Source organism: Bacillus rossius, chromosome 5 (genome assembly GCF_032445375.1).
Source record: "Bacillus rossius redtenbacheri isolate Brsri chromosome 5, Brsri_v3, whole genome shotgun sequence".
Classification (NCBI taxonomy): domain Eukaryota; kingdom Metazoa; phylum Arthropoda; class Insecta; order Phasmatodea; family Bacillidae; genus Bacillus; species Bacillus rossius.
Window position 1 is genome coordinate 6,265,561 of NC_086333.1, and position 21,540 is coordinate 6,287,100.

The following is a 21,540-nucleotide window of genomic DNA, read 5'->3' on the forward strand; positions in this document are numbered from 1 at the left end:
TAAATATGGATTTCTGCTAGTTAATGCAGTATTAAAGTTATGTAAGTTCTACAAAGACTAGATTATAGACCATCGTAATTATTAAAAAAAAAATGGTTGTCTGTAAAGTGGGTTTACGGACGATAGTTTAAAGTGACAAAGTCATAACAAAACATTGATGAAATGATAGTTTAGTTAAAGTACTAAATTTAAAAGCTACCTTTGAAAAGGCCGCCTTAACCTATTTAATATAATAGTAGATTCATATGCCAATCGAGTGGAAGAGAGATACATGCGGCGCAAGCGTACAATGAGTGTAACGGGACACAGCGTAACGGGACAATGTGCGTAACGGGACACTTTTTCGTGTTTTGTTACTTAGATTTCAAATTTATAGCCACAAAAGAGGGTATTAAATTAAGCTTGGAAATAATGAGGCAAGCAGAGTTAATACTTTCAACACTTTCACTTTTACCAACATATACAGATGGATTAAAAATTCGTGTTACAACAAAATAGGGTTGGTAGTACATGACCAATGCAACAACAATTTTAAATAATAAACATTGGGTCGGAAACGAGTCGTTATGTTACTGTGGACATCAACACTCCATCTAAGACAATATTGAACCAGTACATTATCTCTTATATTCCATGCTCTACAACATTTCTGTGAATCGCCGTTATTTCTTGGATGGTGAAGGAAGGCGGCGGGGCACAGTCCCCTTTTAATTTTAACATAAAATCGATTTGTCAAACACACACAATGTTTTATAATGAATGGGATTTTTTTTTGTTGGAAATGTTGAATGGTGGAGCTACAGATACATTCCTCGAACTGGGTGGAGCAAGAAGAAAGAGACATTCGCAGATTATGACTGGGTGAGGAAGGGAGTAGCAAATGGACTCGTCTCTTGTCCATGTAGCATATCACCCACTGTAGAACCCAGAGCCTGCCCCAAGGTCCGAGGGCAATATTCGCCATGCATTAAGAGCCCTATATAGCATGTCTTGTGGATGTGTTTTTGGTGCATTTTAATTTGTAGATTGACATATTCCCAGTGCAAATAGAAACTCCAAATTCCCCCCCCCCTTCCCCCGGAATAGTTAAAGGGTTAAAGGGGGGTGTAATATTTTTCAGTTTGCATTTTTTTTACATAAATTACATAGATAAGATAATTCTCATAATTATGGTTTTTGCACTGGGATTTGCAGCTGACCTGTATATACTAACAAAAAAAAAAAGAAGTGGTGAGCAGAGAATAGAAAATGCTGATTAAAATGGTGTGTTGAAACCCCTATGTCGTCGCTTTAAAACTCTAAGAAACTTCAAACGAAAAACAGTATTTTCACATTTTTCTGTGTCCGGGAGTTGCTTCCCTCGCGTGGCAGATGTTCAGGCAGTCGACGTGGAGCGCGGTAGTGGGGGTAGCAACGGTACTTGGCTGCAAGAGGGGAGGTTGTCGCCCGCAGCACTCATGTTCAAGGTCGCTCAGAGTTGCCACCTATACCTACCTTTCTCCAAGGGGGACAAGCTCATACAGACTGCCAGCCAAACAGGGTGGCTTAGCGCGAGATGTTAGTAAAAATGGCCGAACAGCGAGCGATCAGAGCACTCGCCTCCATTTTATCTGGAATATCCCTAAAACATGGGGGAGGGGATGGAATCATATCAAAACTTGTTCAGAAATTAAAATTTGGATGTCATTCGCACTCCCGTAAATCTACAGTCTTGTTTAATCACAATGAGGTAGCTAGTCAAATTTATATTTGAATTAACGAAATAAAATTATTTTTATCACTGTAAACTTTTTTTATTTACATTTTGAGCTTCATGCCTGGTTTATGCTATTATACCGCAAATTAGAGCAAGCATTACACGTAAGACGGTTATCGTAAATTACTAATTTTGATTTTTTGGTTCTCATTTCAGATTATTATTTTTTTTTTTTTTACTGTTTGTGTATCTGGTCCTTGCAATACATACCTATGTGTACTGTGAATTAGAGTAAAAATAGGTGAGATTTAAGATGGTGCTCGTTCTACATTCACACTTTGACATTTGTGTAACGGGTCCTCGCAGTTTATGTCAAAGCTAAACACGTCAGTAAAGAAAGCTATATGTAAGACGATTCTGGTATCGTTATAAGTCAGACTATTCTCATTGGCCACTAGGTCGGTCCTCACTATATATCCACACATGCTCATCGCTTATGTTCGCAGTATGCAACATTACAAACCTGAGTAAAAAAGAAGTGTGTAAGATGGTCTTCGTATATATATATATTTAATTTTCCAATACTCTGATATCATTGGCCACATAGATCGGTCCTCATTTCGCACAGATAATTCACCAATAATGTGTAGCTTAGTCTTCACAGTGTATGATAAAATACAAACGTGTGTATAGTCACCGTACAACTCCATTCGTCCTTTCTGTACCACACATAGCCTATATGAATTTTTAATGTTTTCATGTTTGGGCATTTCAGAAATAATTGTTTCAAAGGAACATGTCTATTCTTCTTGTCATAATTCCACACTTGTTATTTCTCAGAGTGTTTTGTTTGTTCACAAACAATCATTAAAGACAATCAAAAAGGATAAACTTCGCGCACGGCGAGTATAATGAATGTTCTGTGTAACACGGTCCTCATATTAAAGTGTACGATTTGTTATTATGTGTATTTCACTTTGAGTGGTGCCCGGTCCTCGGAGCGCTGAAGGTATTCGCGGTGCCGCTGAAAACCCATGCGCTGGTCCTCGCTTCATACAATATTCCAACACGCACACGCACTCATATTTCGATGGCAAATCCAGATTCCGAATAGGCAAGGAAGCCGCTGTAAAAATTGCTTATTTTATTTCAGCACACTAAATTAAAAAAACATCAAAGCCTACTCCAAACCAGCGTGTTTACGATAAAAATAAGTGTACTTATAATTTCAGTCTAAACATTAAATGTTACAGTAAGTAAGTAAAAGATAGTGGAAATTAATCGTTTGGAAGAGCTTATCACGAAAAAAAAAAGCTATACTGTGTGTTATCATCTTACATTTTTTATAAAATAGTAAGTCGAAAATTTGATTTCATGAATTAGGTACTGCTCGTCCATTCGACGAAAAAGAAATTACTATCGAGATCATGCAAATACATTTTAAACTTATATGTTATTTTGTTCGTGTTGCACCTGAACAAAAATATTGTTTAAATTTAATATAATTAAAAATAAGGTAGAGTACACAAAAAATACAATAAAACTTAAAGAATTGAAAAAAAAAAAACATTTTGGTTCTGAAATCTTTTCAGTGTAGCCATAATGCACACGAACCCACATATCATTGGCGCATACCAAGGACCCGGTCCTTACTTTCCCTGAATTGTGTGGAATATATGTTGAAAATCTTAGTCGGTCCTTACTTTCAGCTTTTGAACGAGCTGTGTAAAGATTCCGTTACAAAACTAGACTGGTTCTCGCTCTGTGTGTTCTGAACTCTTGTGTGAAAAGTTCGTTACTTTTCGTAGGACCTCGTAAGGCCTGGCTAAAATCATGGTCCTAACAAGATACAATATATTCACAGTTGCAATACACAAATATTTAAATTGCGTGAATTTCCAAAATTTTATCGTGTGTATAAGATATGTAAAATCGCCCCATTTCATCGATATACTTATAGAAGAAGTAGATATTTATTTCCTAGTGGTCCTCGTATGTTATCATAAATTGCCGGTCCTCGGAAAATACTATGGTCCCGTATAGGGTGTGTGTGTGTGTGTGTGTGTGTGTGTGTGTGTTGTTGTTGTGTGTGTGTGTGTTGGTGTGTGTGTGTGTGTGTGTGTGTGTGTGTGTGTGTGTATATTGTGGAAATGATAACTGTCACAATTTTTTCACAAATCACTTACACACTGATACATAAAATCCAGTAGTGGAAAAATCTTGGTCGATTTCGTTAATGGGCAATATCTGAACAAAGGGGTGCAAATGGGGAAGGTGTTTTGGAAATAAAAGAAATTTTTGTTGTAACTTCCATAATATAGAAAATATCACATCCGCTTGAATGTATTATAATTTGTAAGAGTAATACCAAAATATTTTGTCGTAATAAGTTTTTGATATGACCAACCATAACTTCAAGAGTTTGAAAGCGGGGGTTGGACAAAAATATCATACGTCTCTTCGTAGGCACAACATCGAATTTGTACAAATTATGTATTAATATTATAATTGTTATCTAAAACTTTTGTCTGAAACAATTTTAGATTAGACAAACCATTGCTGCAAGGGGTTGAAAAAATAAGGGGTAGAATTTAAAACAAAATTCATAACTCCCTTTAGGTACAGTATCAAATCTGTTAAAATTGTTTGTAAATCTGATATCTTTTATCTAAAACTTTTGTCTGAAACAATTTTTGATAAGATCAACCATTGTGGCAGGAGGTTGAAAAAATGAGTAGAATTTAAAAATAAAAAATCCTAACTTTCTTAGTAGGTACACTATCAAATTCATTCAAATTGTTTGTAAATCTTATCATTTTTTCCCTAAAACTTTTATCTGAAACAATTTATAATAATAAATACTATTACTGCAAGGGGTGGAAATAAGGGTAGAAAGACTAAATGTCATTACTTTTTTTCAATAGATATACAGTAGAACCCCGATTATCCGTGTTAATGAAGGGGACGAGTGAGTCGGATAATCGAAAATCGCGGTTAGCCGAGCCATGCTTGCCTCAAAGGTCATTAGCCCACAGACAGCCATCTGTGGACATTCGGAGATTACATATATACACATGCTTTGTGTGCGCGTGCGTTGTTGACATAGAAGCGGACTGCTTAGTGCTGGGCAGCAGTGGTTTTTAAGTTTTTCGTGTGCGGAGACGTGGGCACGCGAGTCGTTGTTGCACCGAGGTGTGTGACTAGCCGCCCGCCAGTCCGAGGGCCCAAGACAGCTGATAGCTTCCAAGGTCACGCATTCTTTTCATCGCCCGTAAGCGACGCTGCCACACTTAGCTCATTGCTCTGTTGTCAGTAACACCATCGGGCTGGTTATTGTTTTACAGAACGACTGCCTTCAAAATTATTTTCGAGATAAGATTTTTCATACCAGTGCATTGAGACTTGATTTGATGGTTTTGAAACGGTGTCTGTCTCGTATAATTCACGGTGTTTTTATCCCCCTTTATTTATATGAATTTTAAATGTTAGATTTTTTATTTTTAGCTTGCTGAACGTGGAATTAGTGCAAAAACGGCCTATTATGACTTAGTGTTGCAGATGGGTCGGAAATCTTATAACGACCTTAATCTCGGGAACCGTGAGGGGTCGTTATATCTATTCTCCGTTCACTCTTAGCTGAGTTTTGAAATAAACAAACACCGTCGTATCACTGCGCCGCGTCAGCAAGTGATAGGCTGAATTTATCTTGCGTGCCAAGCACTAGTTGCAACACACACACTTCCGTACAGTCGGTGCTCATAAAATAACGGAGAAGTAATATAACAGGAAAATGGTTCTTCTGTCAAGCCTAGTTTATTTTTTTTTTTTTTTTTAAATTTACGTCTGCTGTGATAAAATTACGCCACTTAATGGTACACCCTCCGACCTTTTCTGTTGAAATCATTCAAACAAACAAGTGTCCAAGCTGCTAAATGTGGATTCTTTCATCGTCTTGCGTTTATTTAATCCACTTGAAGTGTCAGCCTGTGAAGCAAACTGAAGGATTTTTTCGCGATGTTTTATGATGTCGCGCACTGTTGTGTTACCGGCATTAAACTCTGTCGCAAGTTTGCAATTGTTTCTCCACTCTGAAATCTTTCTATAATTTTTGTTTTGCTGTCGATGGACAGTACCACTCGCTTTCTTTTCTGTTCATTTGATGACATGATGAAATGTTGCGCTCAACACTTCCGCACAACACAACGGTATAATCCGTCGGAATGCAGATCACAGTTACAATACATAAAATTATCACCACCTTGACGCTTCAACAACGTACACTAATGGAATGGACTGTCTCCATGCGCCGGGTAATCTCTGAGGCACGGCGCCGTGCTGCGCGCGGGAGTGTACAGTCCGGTCATGCGGACGTGGAATCGCGCACCAGTGTATAATCTATTCACGTAACACGGAACACAAAATTATTATGTACATACGTATGTATGTACTAGTATTTTTTTAAAAACTTTGTGTATATAAACATAACTGAGTCAAAGTACTTTGATCAACATACATTTTGCAAAGTATTTTAACATTTACATACATTTTGAATCATTGGTTATATGTAACTAAAAAAATTGGACTTGATGGACATAAATCGCGGTTAATCCGCGAATCGGATGATCGAGTCGCGGATAATCGGGGTTCTACTGTACTTTGAATCCATTATAACTTATTGTAAAACACCTTAACTTTATCTAAAACCTTTGGCTGAAACACTTTTTGATGAAATAAACTATTACCATAAAAACAGGGTTTTGAAATTTAAAAAAAATTGAAACATTCTTGGTAAAAAAATTAGTCTGAATTTATTAATAACCATCTAAATGTGACCTTAAACCTTTGATCAAAAAACATTTATACGACCACATATAAGTGCAAGGGATGAAAAATAGTTTGAAGATAAAAAATAATTGCATAACTACCTTTGTTGGTATAATATGAAATTCGTTAAGACATTCAATGCTGGATGCATTAAGTTAAAAACATTCAAAAAATTTTTGCTGCATGGAATATGAGAAATTATTAAATCAATTTTTTTTATATATTGGTGAACATATAGGATTTTAAGTAGGCTACATTAAGTTCTTAAAATGTTCCAGGAGTTTATAGAAGTTTCCAAAATATTTCCACAAGAAACTGACCTACACCTGTAGTCCATGCCAAAAAAGACTTATTTTTATATGAAATGCTGAACCAAAGATTGTCTAGGCCATATTCATCAGTGGACCTCCCTTGACCATGGTAAAAAACATTAACTATGAAAAGAATTTTTTTCAAAATATCAGACCTTCACTCCAGAAGGCAATTTTGACAAAATTCAAAGGTAGAAAGGAATTTGGTTTGGCACCGATTCACCTAGCAGCTGATCTTCTTGTACGAGCAGCACATGGTTGTAAACTAAAGCCTATTGAAATGCTTGATGCAATAAGCTTTATATGCGAAACAGTAAAGTACACAAGGTTAGATGTAATTCAAGAGAAAGTAAACCTAGCTGATTACAGGGCCAAACAAGGGATTTGGTCATTACAGTTTGGACTGGAAAGTAACAATCATGTAAATCCTTTAGTACGGAGGCAAGGATAAGAGGAACCTGTGAACTAGCAGAAGTTGCAATAACAATTCTTGGTGCACCAGTGACATTGGTTACCACTGAGCGCATGTTTAGCACTTTCGCCTGGATCCACAATAAAAGAATCAATCAGCTGACATGTGACAGGGCAGCAACTAACTTACCTGGCTAATAATTGGAAATTGTTCCACAGAACTCTCAAGTCCCAGAAAATAATACAAGAGGAAGAGGAAATCTCAGAGTTTGACGAATCTGAGTCACTTTACTCCTCTGAGGACAACAGAGAAAGCAAATGAAGCTGTGGAAAAATTAAACAATTTTATTCCATTTTTTTATTGGGTGGCCTGGCTTAATAATGTTTAGCCTTGGCCTATTTAATACCAAAATAAAAATAGTATGTATATTAAAAGTATTAAAGTTAATTGTCAAATAACACCTTCCTAAAAAAAGATGAACTGTTTAATGAGTTTTGTTCAAAAAAATTGTAATAGAACTCCATTAGAAGTCCATTAGACTGGAATACTGGATAAACAAAGGTTATATTTCCCATTTGATCAATTATAAATATGATCTGATCAATAAGTATTATCAATAAGCATTTGTTCGACCATAAATGCAATATTTCTAAGAAATGGCAAGGCATTTTTGGATTTTGGGCATTTGCCCCAAAATTATAAAGACCTGGGAATTTTACACTACTACGTGGGAGACCGCCAAGCTCAACCAAAGAAGCAGCTGACCATGTCTGACTTGCCGCCAATGCATCGCCCACGCCCATTACGAACAAGGGCTCTAGCCCTTGTTTAAGTCATAGTGAAGATATCAGTCTGGACTGAACGTTACGTAAGGGAGACGTAAGAACCATGCAAGCAATGTCAGAGTAAAGTAAGGGTATTGCGCCAACAGAAGCACGTAGTGACTCCGCTCAGTGCGCAAGTCAAAAGATCACTTACGTCATGAGTTGTAGAATGGGAAAGGTGTCTAGGATAGCCAAGAGTGCCAAGGCAGTGTTGAAATATTGGCAAAAGCAGTAACACTCTGCACACGCCACTCATCATTGGGAGAGCTTTGGCAAACCAGAGACAGCGAGTGGATGTAATCATCGTTTACTTCTTAACGAACTAGTTACGGAGCTGCGAGTTCTCCAAGTACCGTGTTTTATCGCATAAAGGTCGCAAATTTTATACTAAAATCAAGTTTGAAAAGTAGGGGTGCGACGTTTATGCGAGTAGAAAAAAATTTGTTAGGTAAAGTTAATCATAAAAACCAAACCCATTCATGGAAAGTACGTTTATTTAAAAGTGGAGTATACAAGAGCACGCCGAACAATTTAAATTAATAACTCATGCAACAAAAACCTTTCTTCAACTTTAAATAGAAAAACAAAATGTGAATGCGAATGTGAGCCTGAACTAACCCATAACTATCATAGTACACACCACGAAAGAGTGCGGGCCATCAAATGTAGTTAACTTGGCACTCAACAGAGAGCGTATGTTGCATGCAATCGGCGAGATATCGATATTCAACTACGTTAGCGCTCTCTATACGGGAAGCAACATAACCAAACATGAATGATGCCAACTAGCACTGGCTACATTTTTATAAGCGGTACACCCCCGTGACGCAGACGAACAGATAAAGGTTATAATGTTTAAAAACATCTTTAAAAGAAAATTTACGCATCAGACAACTTCGTATTTCCGTTAATTAAATAAGTAGGAGGTAATTTCCGAATAAATATTAGATTTATAGTTAAAAATACATACTTTTATATGGAAAAAATACCTACACAAAGCGCTCAGAATCTAATAGCAGGACCAAAAACATAATGCGACGTTTACGCGAGAGGTTTTTTTAATCCAAATTTTGCTGCCCTAAAATATCGGTGCGACAATTGCGATGAACGAGGGTACTAGCTGTATTCAAGGTAACCAGCAACAGTGCAGAAAGAGGGACACCTGACTGGATCCAGAGAGGGAGCACACGAACCAGCGGATCACTCGTTCTGCACAGGTGAGTCCAGCAAGAAGACGAGCGAGCTGTGAACTCGTTCTGCACAAGAGCAGGTGGTGACGGATGAGTAGCTTACTCATGGTGTTGAGGACGAGCATGGGATCCAGAGACATCCCTAGGTTGCGGCCGGATGGTAGGCGAGCGAGTTGACGACTCATCCAGGAGAGGAGCAGACTTCAGCTTTGGAGAACTGCCTGATATCACGAGGAGACTTACGCCAGTTTATTTGAACCGCATGTCCAGCGAGGTTTTCTCTTCCTACGAGCTTTATCAATAATTAATTTGGAGTATGATAAACAGCATCATTGCTTGAAACAGCTACTGCAATGAGCATTATTGTAATATTAATTTGTAAAAATATATTTGATGCCTTGCTCCATGATTGTTATATTGTTACTTTTATTACTAGTATATTATTTAGTTTTCCCCTCTGATATTTAACTTTAATGTGCACTCTTTTGATGTTTATAGATGGGCTTGATTATTATAAAGACTTTGATTAATCTACAAAAGTTGCAATTTTGAATGATGCAATAATATTTCAATTTTTGTTTGAAGATCAATTAATGTTAATTACATGTGTGCATTAATCAGAGCCCGGTATATAGATTTTGATTAAACATTGTGCAAAAGTTTGCAGTAATATTTTCTTGTTTGTGAACAAGGTATATATAAAGTTGTATTAAGGTGGCTAATGTTTGTTCGAAGTTTAACAAAGGCACCAAACAACCCAGTTATGTCCTTTCACTGGTTGCTACTCACAAGCCCACAAGTATTGTGCAAGTTGATATAGATGACTGCTGTTTCGTAACAAGTGGCTTATGTGCAATTTATGTAATAAGTTGGTTTCTTATGTTTATAATAAATCACTGTTCACGAAGCCCATTTGCATAATCATTCCCCTACCACAACAATGTAATACTTAACACTTGCCTGAATCAATAACTTTTGAATTTAGATATCAATCTTTGCTTATGTAACTTGCAAGGTTGATTATTCAATCAACTGACACTACCATTTTCAAATGAGCACCCATTCATACTTTTAACAATTTATATTAGAAATACAATATTATAGAGCATTAACTTAAAATCTTGGGACACACCTACTCACCTGTATAATTCCTTTGCCGAAAGCATAGAGTAACATGGCCACAGTTGCAAACAGCCCGGCAAACACAGTGTTCTTGTATGGGCTGAACAGTTCGGACTCAGAGCTGCACTGTCCTGTATCTCTGTCCCGCTCTGTCTGCTTCGGCGAAGGGTTGCTCAAGTAACCTGCACACGTCACAAGTAGTCTTGCATGTCTCACAGTGAAACCCTCTACGGCCATTCTGAAGGAAAACACATTTACATGCTTACTTAACAAGACAATTGTACTACCCTTATACCTAAACTTTAAACTCTAAAATATATATGTTTACATAAAGCCCTAATAAAAAAAGAACATTTTATTAACATTTACCAACCAATGTCTGTGCCTACCTGGAAATCTACATAACCTTAATAACAATTCTTTGGTGTATGAAGGGTAAACTTACACCTTCATAGTAACAAGTATGTCTAAAACTAATTTATTAATATTGCTTTGTTCATGTAACATTTCATTCTTAGTCAAGTATTTCATTCCCTATGTTTAATTAAGAATGTAATCTTTGCTGTGGAAAAGATTAATATTTACCACTACCAATCAGAAGTTTGATTCAAAAGGTTATTCCCTTTTAGAATAGCTCAGCATACATTTTATAAAGAAAAACAGAGTTCCATCGCTACAAACAACTAAAAGTACAATGTTCAAGAAGTAATTTAGTATTAGTCTGAATAAGCTGAGGAATATAAGCTGTTATACTACCATCCAAATTTTGAGAATATAATACTCAACAAATATTTGAAATATGATGAGTTTGAAATCTGTTGAGCTACGAGCATGCGGTTTCCGCAAAACGGACATTTTACGCCGGAATCAAATTGCAACAGTTTCTGAGGAACAAAACTGAAAACACCAGTAGTTCGGCTGTGTTATAAGAAGAAAACAGTTTGAGATTACTAATTCTACGAGATCCAGGATCTTGGACGAAGGAAGAAAGGATAACTTCACATGCCAAGTCCAAAGCTGATGACATCGACCCCATGTCGAAGGAAGGATGGCTGCCATTCTTCAGTACCCAGACCGTTTGCTGTTGAAGGAACGTCGTAATTTCCAGAGTTCTGAGGCAACATGTGGAGGTGGAAGTTCTGCAGTGCGACGTCGTCAGACTTAACCGATCTAGTCTTCATACAAGGTATTAGTAAAGAGGTCAGTAGAGCTTTAAATTGAGTTGCATTTGATGAATACTGTTGTAAAGTGCTTAAGATATTGGAGCTTTTTTTATATATAAAATTTATTACAAAGTATCCAATAATCAAATTCATTTGCAATTAATTGTAATTGTGATGTAACAGTGGAAACTATCACATCTACAATATAGATTACACATTGTAACACTACGAAAGAATCAGATATTTACCAATATTTGAATGTTAATTTGAATTGGAATTACTACTTGATTTTGCCTCTTTATTAACAGATAATTGTAATTACCTAGAGGAAGCTCTAGTACAACTGAGTCATAGTCATGGCATAACTCTATATACTGCTGAAAGTAAAGTTAATTTAAACTGTTTAAACAAAAAAAAAACAACAATAGTATTGGTTCTGATTGAGCTTTTGGAACATAACTGAACAACTTTAATGGATTCTTGTAAATGTTATATATTTTTCCATTAATTTGTCCATAACAGACAAATTTATTCATTTTCGTGCTGTTTGATCATTCCTTTAGTTTTAAATAAAGAGAAATGGATTATTGATTATAGCTGAAAAGAAGTTTTCTTATTTGTTTATAAGGTTCATGTTAGACTGATCTGAGAGAAAATATAAGTTTCACGTCCAATAGTTATTATTCCTATTACATTTTGAAGCTTAGTTAGAATTGTGCCCATATAAGTAAGACAAGTGATGCATTGAAATTAATTAATTAATTATGAATTATATTTTTTTGTTAATTCTTTAGGAATTAGTAAAATTTTTGCCTCACAAATAGACCTCTACAAGTGTTGATACTGTAGATGATAGACCTCGTATACAGTTCCCTTCACAGGTTTTTCAATGACACAGATTCTACCTGGAATTGGAACCACAGATTACTTAGTTTTTAGGAACTGTACCATATTTTCCATGCTAGAAAGAAAGAAATGTAAATTATTTGGAAAATATTTTCCCCAAATAAAACCAGCAATTCTTGTCAAAATTTCTGGATTTTACAGCCATAGGTTCACAATGTTACACAACTTGCCTTACACTAAAATAAATGTGTTAAATTATGTAATTAATGTTGGTAGCAATTTAAGTCTTAACAATTAAGTTTTAAAAGCTACACTTCCTATTATCAAAGAAAATAAAATTTGTCCAATATGATGAAACGTAAACGCTCCAAAACAACTAATTTCTGTGCTTAAAAATTACAGAAGACATAAAGAAAAAGAAAAAAACCATACTTACAACATAAAGCAATGAATTCACATAGGAAACAAATGGTCAATGTTGTAACAGTGCATGCAAAACAAAAGCAAATTAACTAACATTGTAAGCGAGCTATGTCCTACAGAGCACAATGCAACTCCCCTCTTTCCATTCCCCCGCGACCCTACCAGCTCTGTTCGTTATACTGAGTGAGCAGCACGAATTCGAACTAACCTACTGGTCGTCTAATTTGGTGGAAGGACATCTTCCTGCGGTCATTGCGGGCAGCAACCCTACCAGTCTCTCAGATGCCGGCCAGGGTAGGATGCTCTTTGCATCCCGAAGACCTTAACACTTGCTTTCACTCAACTACTTCCATCCAGTACAGTAATTATTCTCAAACACTGTTGATCTTCGGGGCCTACCTCGGAGGTAACACTTCATAAATTAATTTATATTTTTTCACTAGCCAAAATTTTAAACCAATGATGAACTTTTTCAATCTGCCCATGTGTTGGGATGTATCTGTCCTAATTGGATTCATGCCGCAAGGCTATTAAACTGTTTGAATCAATGTTGACGGAGAAAGAACGTACAGTAAACTCTCGCAAATCTGTGGGTGTCTGGGTTTTATGACCTTCGGATTTTTGAAAACTTCGGATTTTTGAATAATTTAAATTTTAAATTAAAAAAAAAACAACAAAATTCTAAAAGATAGAGATTGGTACAGTCTACTACTACTACTACTACTACTACTACCACCGCTGAACATCATAATAAACAAGACACTTGGAAGTTAACAGAAAGGTACGTCAGCAATACCAGTATAGTCCATTCATAGTAATAGAAGCACCTGAGAAATTTTTTTTTTCTGAAAATTTACAGCCTCGCCGGGTTAAATTTTTTACACGCCCGTTGTTCAAGTTGGTAGTAAATTATGTAAAAAGTAATTTAAAGTCATCTTAAGCGAAATTAATGGCACCCAAAGTCGCACTTCATTGTGAGCGAGCTATACATGGCAGGTGGCAACGTGACGTGCGCTGAAGCGGGAAGTCTATGGGAAGGGGAAGTGAATGGAGGAGGGGCGGGAGAGAGAAGCGATAGGCAGCCGGAAAGAGACTGCAAGGTCACTCCTTCACAGACACACGCGCAGTCCAGTTAAACTAAAGAAAAATGGGAGAAATAAAAAAAAAACTCACAAGGTAATTGCAGTTTCCACAAAACATTATTCATTTATGATAAAGCCCTTAAATAATAACCGCGCACACACACAAGTTTTGGATTTAAAAAATAATAATTGTCAAATTTCTTGTTTCATAAACACAACTGCACACAAAACGTTATTTTAATTACTGCTTTTTGTACACACATGAACAGTCCCAGAAGTTGAAGCAGATGACAGACTCTGATTCTGTGTTTCTTGCATCACCATGTGCGCTCGAATTTCGGACTGTTTATGGCCTGTCTTCTTTTGTGAAGAAAAGTGGAATGCAGAATATGACACTTCATTACTTCCGATATTGAAAAACAGTTTTTCTGGCTCTCAGAAAATTTTATAACAGTGTTCCATGCAGCTGCAGCCTCATTCCAAGTGACGTCTGTATCATCACTACCATCATCACTTTCATCCCCACTAGTTTCAGGTTCGTTGGAGGGGTTTTTCATCGCATCTATTATCTCTTCTGTTGTAATTGACATGGCAACAGGAATGTCTTTGTCGACCTGTAGCCACTCATTTAGATCTGTCACGGACAATGTGTTCATAGGATTTTCCTTGTCAGCACATTCAACCATTTGTACAATTTCCGTGTATGTTCCTGTATATTGTCTGTGTGTCCTGACACGTCTCCACCTCCGAACCCTAGGAAGTCTTCCTCATTGTCCTCGTCGTCCGTCACGTCTTCCATTGTTGTTGTCGGCCATAGTTTGCGCCAAGCTTTGTGTAGAGTTTCGTTTTTCACAGAACTCCACGCACAAGACACATTATGTATAGTATCTTTTAAGTTGTATTTCTTTTCAAATTCAATTATTTTGCCATCATAGTTTGTCAACTGCCTCATGAAATCATGTCTGTATAGCATTTTCAGATTTTGAATGACACCCTGATCCATGGGCTGAATCAAGCTAGTCACATTTGGGGGCAAGAACATTGCCGATATGTTGCCTTTCTTGAGTTCTTGTGCAAGTGGATGAGCACGGCAGTTGTCCCAACAATAACACGACCTTGCTATCTTCTGGCAGTCCTTTCTCTCTCAAGTTTTCCTTTACACTCGGCACGAAAACATTATTAAAGCAAGCAAATAAAATTTCAGCAGTCATCCAAGCATTACCTTGAGCTCTGTAATCAACAGGCAAGTGAGTGACTTTTTCAAACACCTTGGTTTTGCATACTTTCCGATGACTGTGAGTTTTACTCTGTGTGTACCTGCCGCTTTTGCGCAAATGAGTACTGTCACACGTTCTTTATTTTGCTTAAATCCAGGTGCAGAAGATTCGTTACCGCCAGCTAAGTTGTTTTTGGCAGACATTTCCACAGCAGACTAGTTTCATCCGTATTGTACACTTGCTCGGAGGTTAGGCAGTTTTCACTTACTAGCTTCGCAAAACTGGTACAAAATTCTTTCGCAGCATCTTAATCAGCAGACTTCTGCTCGCCAGACACATCCTACTTTAAAATTCCGTGCCGGTCCTTGAATCTAATTAGCCCTCTGAAAATGTACATGGTTCGGTGAGCTTCATTTTTACGTAGAACTCTTTCCCTTTTTCTATTAACATTGGTCCTGATAAGGCAGCACATTCCAATCGTTTTAAAGAAAACCACTTGTACAAGGCACCGTCCAAGTCCTGCAGTTTAGCTGTGTGGAGCGTTTTGCGGTTATCAAAACCTTTTTCAGACTCGCTGTTTAACATAAACTTTTTAAGCTTAGCACTACTTTTTTAAAAGTCATAAACCGTAGTCTCGCAGATGCCATATTCGTCCCTGATGACAGCCACCTTTATTCCACGTTCCAACTTTTTGCAAATTTCCACCTTTTGTTTTAGTGTTAACGTCACGTGCTTTCGTTTCACAGGCGCCATTCTTGCTACACAGAAAGTAATGAGCAGAGCGCCGCGCCAATTGTTTAGTCACGTTGACCATGGAAATGCTGGGCTAGTACCGTTAGATAGCTGCCACTCTGGCAGTGCAGTGCAGCACAGCACTAATTGGGAAGCCGCAGCTAGGCGAAGCCGCGTGGCACTGTGAAACGTGACACACATGTCAAAACAGTAACGATCATGTCACTTCGGAAATACCTCGGATTCCGAGAACTTCAAATTCTCGGGCCACGGACTGGCAAAAGTTTACTGTACTGCTAAATCAACGCAATCAATTTTTTTTTTTTTATTCTGTCTCTTTATCTGGAGTGACCATGTGGTGAGGATACTTTGAGACAGGTGCACAGGATGCCTCTAAGAGCCCACGTAGTTTATTAAGATTTGTCAATGCTGAGAGCAGACCAACTTCTGTGAGGCTGCAGCCTCATTTCCACACATGTGACGTCATAGCCTGAGTAAAGTGTCCTAGCGAACCCACATGCCTACTCATGTGGTAACACTCATTTACCAACGACCATGACCACGTTCATAACATAATTTTTTGATTAAGTTTTAGCAACAGCTCATGGGGAAGGATGTAGTCATATTTGCTGTTGAAAATACAGACAAGAGAAACAGTTGCGTTTTCAATATCTTGTTCAAAATTTTAGGAACCTGGTGCTAAAGATGATGTTATACTAGATGCTTCATCTGTACTTGATGCAGCCAATGCTGTCTGTTGTTATGGACAAATCCAGACACATGGAGACCACATATAATGTTGGGTGCATAAAGTGAATACTGTTTGGTAGATTTGTCATAGTAACTTGAAGGAACTGAACCTCTTCATTAGTAAGGTAGAGATGGCCTTTCCTCACACCTCATGAGGCATGCATATCTTAAATTTCTTCACCTGAAACATTGAAGGAAAAAATGCTCTGATCAAGTTGTTTCCAGATGTCAGCTCTAACACGATGAAACAGGTGGTTTTAGTTTCATAACTGGCACATCATCTGCATGACATTGTGGGCTCTGGAACATCAGGTGTTCTTCCTAGGAAGGGGCTAAAATTGTCAAGAACCGCACGGCTTCACGATGCATTGACTGACTGAGTTTCAGCACGAAGTTCATCTACAGTGATAGGACAAAATTTGCTGTGACAATTTCATAAACACTGGTGGTGATGGCAAGTTATGGCCATGTGTCATTCATTATACATCAGCGTCAATAACATCCTGAGCAGCAATTTGTGTGCACCAAAATAATGAGGTTACTTTTGATTCTATACAGATGTCAAATTTCTGCTCCGAGGAAAGAAACTTACGTTTGATTTTCAGCATTGATGTGGACTAGTCTGACATGTTTAGCTTTTAAATCAGCCCCATAAAAATCTTAAGACATTATGCAAAAACATGTGAAAAATCACAATCAATATTTGAGTAGCCTAAGTTACAAACACTGCCAACTGCAAAATTTTCAAATAAGAGATTAGATCGGTTTCTAATAGTATTTTTCCTGCTGATTTCGAATATGGATTCAGTTTGTTACAGCAGTGCTAAAATGCATTTAAAAGTAAGACAACTCTTACAAAGACAGCCAACCGCATAAGTGCTGCCTTACAAAACCTGGCCAGCTCCACATGAGCCAATCAGCTTGCAGCAACCAGTCACATGACCAGTAAACAGCTGGAAGACACTCTTGCACTAATTTGTTTTGCACCTGATGTGTTGGAGTATTCTTTATGCTGTCTTGCTGTGAAGACAGTCTATTTATGTCATTTAAGAAAGTAATATCAAAGTAAATGTTCAAGAAACTCCAACAGAGGATTCAAGGAAGTGATATGCAAATCCAGAACAATGGAAAGTCGACACTCAAAAACGATTAAGGTTAGTAGGCTCTGTTTACATAGGCTAGTCTGAACATAGGTTATTGTATTTTATTGGTTTGCACCTTTCATGAAATAAATTTTAGTATTGATTTTGTATTGTGGTAAAAATAACACACCTAACATCATTATCCAACATGGTACAACTATCTTTAGGCAAATACAACCAACATGTGTTTAGGTCTAGGCCTAAGTTGTTGCAACATGTGTTTTAATTTCACATTATTAGAGTTGTTTTCATTTTTCAGATAGTCCTCAAGGCATGCCAATCTATCCTATTGTGGGTACCGAGGATAAAAAAAGAACAGCACATTTCCGTCTATAGTGGACGTAAGGAATTTCCATTTTGTGTTCTATGCTATACAGATGAAGGCGAGACAAGATGTTTTTATTTTGAAGTACTGCTCTACCGCACATCCCAAAGAGGTATCGACCAAAAACCGGCGAACGGAGTAAGAAAAAGTATTTATAAATATTTTGTGAAGAATTACCTCTTAACTACATATAAGTGTGTAGAAATTCTTTTCTACAAATCTTAGCCATCACAAAGCATCCAGTTGTAGGTGTGTGTACAAGGTTTAGGAAAGGTGATGCTGATGTGCCTGTGGAAACTAGAGGTGGTTACAGGAAAGAAGAAAAGTGTCAAAATAAATTGATTCTGTGGTTGACCTAATAAGGCAATTTCAGGGAGTAGAAACACACTATTAAAGAAAAAAAATAGTTGTAAAATCTATTTAGATTCTAACCTTAGCATCGTTAAAATGTGGCATATGTATGATAAATTAGTTCCAACTGCAGAGCTCAAAGTTACTCAAGGTATTTTTAGAAAAGTATTTCTGTCAAAGTTTAATTTGAGTTTTAAAACCCCGGCCACTGATGTATAGTCAAAATGCTTGGAGTATACCAAGGCCCTGAATCATGAGAAAGATGAAGAGAGAGAAAACTTTTTAAAACTTAATTTGACACTTGAAAAAAAAAATTCCAAAGCCTTTTTTATGCTTCTGACAGAGAAAAAAGACAGTTTAATTACATTACCCTTTGACATAAAAAAAATGTCTCCCTTTGCCAAAGTTGCCGGATCAGATATTTTATTATTCTCGGCAATTGTACCGTTACAAACCTTACTAGAGTATCTGGCACTTTGACAGGCAAAGCAGCTTAGTTAGGCCCGGTCCACACGAGCGGGCAGTGTGCGGGACGGGAGCCGCGCGGCGCCCGCACGGTTTGTTACGGACAGCAAGATATGTAGAGCAGCCCACACAGGGCGGGCACTGCGCGGCAGCCGTGCGGCTGTAGCTGCCACCCGCACTGCCCATAGCGCGACGGGCACCGCGCGGCAGCCGCAACTTTGTTACGGGCTGTTGTGAGATATAGAGTCGTCCACACGAGCGGTCGCGCCAGTCTTGCGGGGGAACCGTCTTGTGTGTGCTGTCAAGTTAGTAAGAATTGGTTTCCACCATGAATGATACTGACGTAGAAAAAGTTGATGTTGAAGTGTATACAGACCAGAAACTGGAATTCCGAGTGAAGCTGTTGCGTTTACTCCAAAAAAATTAGACGGGCAACATTGCAACCAGGCAAAATAATTTATTCCCTAAATCAGCTCCTATGTAGCCACTGCAAAGTACTTCCGCACACCCAAACCACATTTCTGCTTTCCAGACACCACTTACAAGTGTGTACCACCCACCTCCAACACCTATGTTTGGACAGCTCCAGGTACAAAGTGCAAAACCTATGTATACCCAGCATCTGTCACAAATACAAGGAAGCCAAAAGAGCGAGCTTACGGAAAATTGGCTTTTCACTTCATGTTGTTCTATCGTGTCACCATCTGACACCGAACACTGTCTGCATTCTCGGATGACTCTTAATGTGCATACAATAAATAAACACTTTGAATATCAAGTTTCATATTTATTATCTTTCATTTTTTATTGTACGTGAATAGCTGTGCGAAAGAATTTTTTCAGACTTAAGGACATATTTGTTTTCCAGTGTGTACTCTACATAATATTAATAGAATTGTATGAATACACCTACAATACAAGTATATTTTGTTATCTTTCTCATATTTAAAACAAACCTGTATTGTCTAAGAAAGTTATTGCGATATGTAAATGGCCTTGTCAACTTATTTAGTTCAAGTTAGTACAAGAAAAAGGAAACACACTTACCTAAGCGTTAAAGCCATCATTTCCATTGTAGGTATATCCAGCCTCATGTTTGTATCTTGCTTTGCAAGGAATACTTTACAGTCTCATGCAGTTCATGAAAGCTTGCAGACGACATTCTGAAGTAATTAAAAAATTTCATTTCGTCTTCTTGCAATAAAAAGTTCCTTGTAACAAACTACTGCTCACTATGGGATGTACCCAATACTTAAGATTCGACTTTCTTCTTTTTAACACCTAAATACCTACGTACACAAGTACTGCACGGTGGCGTGCATCCACTGCATCTAATGACTGAACTCCAAAATGGTAATGCCCGCAGACATCAGCCGCACACTGACCGCTCGTGTTAGTGCGTTCTGTTAGTCTTTTGATAGTTCATATTCGGATACCAGCATGAAATTTTGACAGGACTATCTTGGGCATAGTCTTATTTAAAAACAATCGAGACACAACTCGTGTATCGCCCCAGAGGGGAAAGAGGGGTGAAAATGTCAATGAAAAAAGAGTTTTTTTATGATTGATCAAAAATAGTACTTTTTATCATAAAATATTTCAAGTAAAAAATATGCATCATAAAATTTTCATTAAGAAAGGTCTCTAAGAGTTTTTTCATTTAACGAGTCGTTAGGCAGCAAAATTGAACTTTAAAATGCTAAGAACATTAAAATACTACAAAAAGTACGATACTGTAAATACTGTAGCTCATAAATATAAGGTATGGCATTGAAAGTGAGGAAAAATGTTTTTAGATCTTTGTTACTAGTTATAACATTAAAAATAAATTAAAATGCATTATTTAATTCCAATAATAACTGTGAATCAACATTAATATGTTCAGAATATGGAGATTAATGATGAATTGAAATATATGTAGCAATTTATTGAAAGAAAATTTACACTAATTAATTTTCATAAATGTTAAGAGTTAATAAAATATATTTTAATTTCATTCCCTACCTACTTCACTTGTGTAATAGGTACTTACTTGGGGATGAATAAGTTATAAAACTTGTGTCATTCATATATGAGGTATTGGCACATTGTTCACAGATCAACTGATCCTACTTGCAATTAATTACTCATTTAGCAAATATTTTGTTCACATTTATGTTTGATCAGAGCATGGAGTCAGAGATCTATAATAAATCACGGATCTTCCACATCATAAAAGCTGGTTTAAGTTGCACATTGTCCGTCGCAGGCACATAATGAAGTACAGGGAAGACAGTTTTTCTCACACTTGAAGTTCCTTGAACACATGGTTTTGCAGTGGCAACAAATCAACTGAAAATCTTCTTTTGAAACTTCTGGAATAGTTGTCCAAATTGGTTCATATCCCGAAGAGGAATTCCTTTTCCATCCAAAAAATGTAATTTCTGGAACTTTCAATTGACGTTGAAGGCACTGATTCCAAATCACCGCCTGCAGCATCGCACGCTTCACATGTAGCCGTAAAGTGTCTTCTGTCGGTGGGATATTCTCTATCGATCGGGATATTTTTTTGTGAACAAAATCCTGCGGCATTCATTTACACTTTTTGAGGTGATAGTCATGTCGTACAGAAGAATTGTGAACCATGCGATCATGTTTAAATCTTGTTCTTGAATTTCTATAGAGA

General features: G+C 37.2%; 1 protein-coding gene across 6 annotated transcripts in view; it reads right to left on the reverse strand.

Annotated features, from left to right (window-relative positions):
- The window catches only part of LOC134531562 (metaxin-1), a 298,930-nt gene that overhangs the window by 75,352 nt on the left and 202,038 nt on the right, over window positions 1-21,540 (reverse strand). For all 6 annotated transcript variants that reach the window (XM_063367262.1, XM_063367261.1, XM_063367264.1 and 3 more), the window contains one exon: window positions 10,398-10,561. In XM_063367262.1, the coding sequence (XP_063223332.1) occupies window positions 10,398-10,561 (164 nt within the window). The remainder of the gene's footprint in view (window positions 1-10,397; window positions 10,562-21,540) is intronic.